Genomic DNA, 5,127 nt, shown 5'->3' on the forward strand with positions numbered 1-5,127 from the left:
CTGGACATCAAAATATTACTCTGTACTACTGTTTATATTCTCCCTTGAGCTGTATTGGTAAAATGAACTCATCAACTTAAAAGATTAGAACATATCCATGTTATGTTTAACAGCGTATTTTCCCTGCCCTGAAAAGGCCAAAAAGGTACTTGATGGAGTTACACAATAACTGCAATGAAATGACTAAACTAACAAACATTTCAGTGTGATGGTCATCAGTAGTCTCCAACCTGTTTACACAAAGGAAGCCAGTGGTGCAATGTTTTCGTGCTGATATGCAGCTTAAAGTTAGTTAATTAAAGATTTATTAATTAATTATTCAGAAAATACTACAGTGCAAACAAAAAGGGATCACTTGAGCCTGGAAGACTCTTGTTATTGTTATTATTTTTATTTTTTATTATCATAGATTGGACCTTATCCTTTTTTTTTTTTTTTTTCAAATTTCCCCCCAGCAACTTTTGTTCTTTGTTCAAGGAGACAGACAAAGGCCAAAGATCACCATTATTCAGCTCTTTGATAGCTTCTTGTTAACAATTCACCTTGGGGTTTTGCATACCATTTAGTGTTAATGTGGTCATGTCTATCTAATTATCAGCAGTGTGTGAAAATAAACTCCGACAGGACGGTCTGCTCCTTACATTCACAGTGACCACTCTCACAGATGTGACAATCCACATCACAAGGCTTTAAGTCACATTACCCCTCACTCCCCCTGGGCTTGAGTGCTATTTGTCTTCATATAGGCTTTGGCTTGTTGTTTCTTAATGGGATTTGGGTAGGGGCTGCCTGCAGGGCCTTTGGGAAGCCCACACGATGGTAAAATCCACACATTTCTCATAAGGTCGCCTCAAACTAAATCTATGGGAAAATCCTCAGACTTTCTAAGGAAAAGTCTGTTTCCATCTGTGTGTAAATGTTTTAAAATATAGTATATTCTTTTGGCTTAAGACTGACTCATGGGTTTACTTCATTATTGCATTATAATCAAACTTCACAAGTGTGTTGTGTATCACTGATGGTGAGTTGTGGAAAGATTAAACTTCTATTGATCCAGAAGACTTTTCCAAGGCATCCTTGGAGGTGATTATGTCACAGCTGTGGTTTAATCATCACTGTTTCCAGGCGCTGATTGAAATCAGCGGTTACTTTACAAGCTTACAAGCAGACATAATGATGACTGTGAACATACTCACATGCACGTACAAAGACATGGGACGACTTAAATAACTACTTTTATTAAAAGCTTATCACGTGGCTTTTCACTGGGATTAAAGTTTGCAACACAAGCCATTAGTTGTGAATGACAGAAAAACAACTTTCCTTCCTGTTGGGTTTGCATGTGATTCTGATAATGTTTTGGCTGACTCACTAAAGTGGCCCAAAGAACCAAGTTGTTGAACAAGGAAATTAAGATTTATCTGATTCGAAGTTGCTTTACAATAAAATAAAAAATAAACACATTGGAGACGAAAGCCCTCCAATGTGTCACATATAGGGGGGTGGAGGGTTTACGTCTCACATGAATGGCCCTGTGAGGCATGTCATTGTTCTCTATGCCCTTCCCTCGTTAAGCACAACCAGCACGTCGGCCACATATTTCTTAATCATTATCATAATTAACACCTTATATTGTTATTCAGCTTGACTTGTTAAATGCTAGTTGGAAATACTGAAACTCATGAAATGTTTGTGATGAGAGGAAGGGGGAAAAACATCATTGCTAATGGCTACGCAATAAGCTGTGTGTAGAAATCGCAAAAGGCTGGCTTTTCCCGTAAGTTATTTAGAATGAGTCAAGCGGTAGTAAGCCCAAAGATCATTGATGTCGAAACTAAGGTGTGGCAAGTCTGTATGAGTACTGAGGCTATCAACCACGCTGACTATGCGATAACAGCCGTACTGCACCTTTAACTAAACACTGGCCAGAGTATTTACTGAGTGACGTAAGACGCAGACTGCGTGACGAGTGTGGGCAGGCAGGGCAGGCTCTTTGTCAGGTATTCAGAAGTTAGTATGCTCACACCGGAAATGAAAGTATTATGATTGGGAGTCTACGATAATTTCCTTAAAACAATTAATTAGCAATAATAAAAAAAATCTAGAATTAAATTGAATGTGATTTAAATAAAAAAGATAATGTATTCGATGAGTGGTAAAAACATAATACGGTGAAATTTGCTGCATGGATTGATATAGCGCTTTTATTTTGAAGGTGCAAACAGGAAGCAGTTGTTGTCCACTACATTCGACATGATTGTGAAAAAGAAAGCTACGGACGCACGGTGGCTACTTGAACGAAAACGGGGGAAGCTTGCTCAAGAACCGGTAGGGCTGTAGTCGGGACCTCAGCATGCCACAATACAAATGGTGAGCGTGGGCGCAAAACAACTGTATTCAGCTCCTGAACGGCGATAGTTGACAGCCACGCCCCGTTTTCAGCGACCGGAGCCCGTACAAAAGTGCTGGCGGAGGCGCAACGGTGAGCGGTTTGAAACCCAGCAGGGCGGCTAGCGGGCTCACAGCGGAGAGGAACCAGCAGCAGCGGCGGCGTCGGCTGTTTTAGGCACCATGAGAGAGTACAAAGTAGTGGTCCTCGGGTCCGGGGGCGTCGGTAAATCGGCACTAACCGTCCAGTTCGTGACGGGATCTTTCATAGAAAAATACGACCCCACGATAGAGGATTTTTACAGGAAGGAGATCGAGGTGGACTCCTCTCCGTCCGTCTTGGAGATCCTGGACACGGCTGGGACCGAGCAGTTCGCCTCCATGCGAGACCTGTACATCAAAAACGGCCAGGGTTTTATTCTGGTCTACAGCCTGGTGAACCAGCAGAGCTTCCAGGACATCAAACCGATGAGGGATCAGATCATTCGGGTGAAACGGTACGAAAGAGTGCCGATGATTCTGGTTGGAAACAAAGTGGACCTGGAGGGGGAAAGGGAGGTTTCGTCCGGTGAAGGGAAGGCTCTGGCGGACGAATGGAACTGCCCGTTCATGGAAACTTCAGCCAAAAATAAAAGCTCTGTGGACGAACTGTTTGCAGAAATAGTCCGACAGATGAACTATGCCTCAACACCAAATGGCGACGACCAGTGCTGCTCGTCTTGTGTTATTCTTTAAGGAAAATGGACAATCACAAAGTTTTATTCTTTGCTCGGTTTTAAGTTTGCAATGGTAAGTTGGAACACCATACACCGAAAGTGTAAACCTGACACGGTTGATTGTTCAATGCAGTGACAAGAAATATAAATAAACAGCGTACTTATTACCAACTTGCCCGCATTAAGTACAGCGAGCAGCAAAGCACCGGATGTAAGCTAAACTTGTCTTCATTTTAATGCGTAGCCTGAAGTTTGTTTTTTGTCAGTACTTGACTATAAAAACTCAGCAGTACGTTTTACCGGTAACATGCAGTGGGACACTTGCAGTTCATTGTTTTGCTAAACAGATAGGGGAAGTCTCTGATTCATTTGCAGAACTAGATGGGGCATGCCAGTGGCACACTTAATTAGCTTTACAAACTTTGTGGCTTAATCGGTGCAGCTACAGTTTGGAGCTATTAAAAGAACTGCCAAATGCCATATTCCAGAACGGGGTTTACAGGGAGATTCCAGTGTTTTTGTGTGGCCTACATTTCAAGAGTCAGCAAGTTCGAGATTAGATTTAGCTTTGGAAGAAATCCGTTTTCCCTAGAAGTTGTTCTAGTTCATTCATGACACTTTCTCTTTCTCCACCTTTCTTGTTTATGGCAGTGTGTTGCAGCAAGTCTGTACTGTTGAGCTCTTCTTCGTGTCTCGCCCTGGCCTTGGAGGAAAATGAAGGGAGGAATGCTGCAGGGGGACGAGAGGAGGAGGGGGAGCAACTGAGACAGGGAGGGGTCCACTCTTCAGGAATTCTGCTGGGTTGGAGTATCTGTACTGCACGATCAGTGTTCGCCATTGATGTCAACACAGTGTCAGATCCAGAGTTTCAGCCTCATCCCCCCTCCTCACCGGTTCCAACTGTACTTCCAACTGGAACTACATCCCAATGGAAAAGATGGAAAGAAACGCGTAAAGAAAACTCATAAATGGATATTTCTGTATGAGAAGAACACAGGGAGATAGAGTATATATTTTGTTAAGTAACTGCACAGTCTGGGGCAGATAAAGAGTTGGGCTGTCTGATCTAATTTGGAGCAATGCTCCACAACACTCCAAATCCTGCTTTCTTTTCCAAAGTCAGAAGAAATTGACGCCACGTCTCTGGTGGTGGAGAAAATGTGACGAGTGCCACTTCTTGTTTTTGTTTTGTTTTTTTTACTTCACCTTCTCTTTACGTGTGTGAGAGGACCCTAACTGAAGTGACACAAGGACGCTGACCCTATGGCCCTTGTGTCAAGTGCCTTTCCGAAACAAATCAGCTGTTCAGATTTAGTGCCAACCCGCAACCAAAACAACCCTTCAACATCGCAATCCACAAACTAGTGAACTCTTCTTCTGGATAGTGTCGTAAGGATGGAAGCTGACGATGAAAAACTACAGCAGGCTTCTCTTGAATGGAATGGCAGTTTTCTGTTTGTTTTAGTTTGGCCTTTTTGAAGTCTAAGGTGTTCATTTTTGCAATGTCTGCTTGGTCTGGATAAATCCATGTCTTGAAATGCACAGGTACTGGAACCCCTTAGACATGATGACAACACTCGACACTTAATTTCCAGGCCAATCAATTCAAAGGAGTTCTGTTTTGTTCCGTTCCTTTTGTTGTTTTTAACAGGAAATGTGATAATGTACCATTGACAAATCTAACCTGATTGTAAGTTTAATTTCAGACCAGCCATTTAACAGTTGGCTGTCTGTTTTGAAAAAAAAAAAAAGACTTTTAATACAAATGGCTTTTTTAAAAAAGAACCCAGGCTGTGTTTTCTTTTTTCTTTTCTTTTCTTTTTCTTTGGGGACATCTACTCATTTTGAGCATTTCACCACATGTCATGAGAAGTTCAGTGAAGAATTTAGCTTAAACAGCAGCTGAGGTTTGTTTAAATGCACACAAATAATTTGGCTACTAGAAAAGCCCGCAGTAAGCTGTTGCTGAAAAAGTAAATGTTCAGTGTGCTTATGTTTCGGTAACATGACCCCCCCCCCCCCC

The 5,127-nt window shown here is 42.1% G+C and overlaps 1 protein-coding gene across 1 annotated transcript; it reads left to right on the forward strand.

Annotated features, from left to right (window-relative positions):
- Nucleotides 1-2,246: 2,246 nt before the first annotated feature.
- LOC100699233 (ras-related protein Rap-2b) lies at nucleotides 2,247-4,889 on the forward strand. Its single transcript, XM_005459303.4, has 2 exons — nucleotides 2,247-3,177; nucleotides 3,756-4,889. Exon 1 carries the CDS (start codon nucleotides 2,572-2,574, stop codon nucleotides 3,121-3,123), a length of 552 nt encoding a protein of 183 aa, XP_005459360.1. The 5' UTR covers nucleotides 2,247-2,571; the 3' UTR covers nucleotides 3,124-3,177; nucleotides 3,756-4,889.
- Nucleotides 4,890-5,127: the final 238 nt, after the last annotated feature.

The sequence above is a fragment of the Oreochromis niloticus genome, linkage group LG14 (genome assembly GCF_001858045.2).
Source record: "Oreochromis niloticus isolate F11D_XX linkage group LG14, O_niloticus_UMD_NMBU, whole genome shotgun sequence".
Classification (NCBI taxonomy): Eukaryota; Metazoa; Chordata; class Actinopteri; order Cichliformes; family Cichlidae; genus Oreochromis; species Oreochromis niloticus.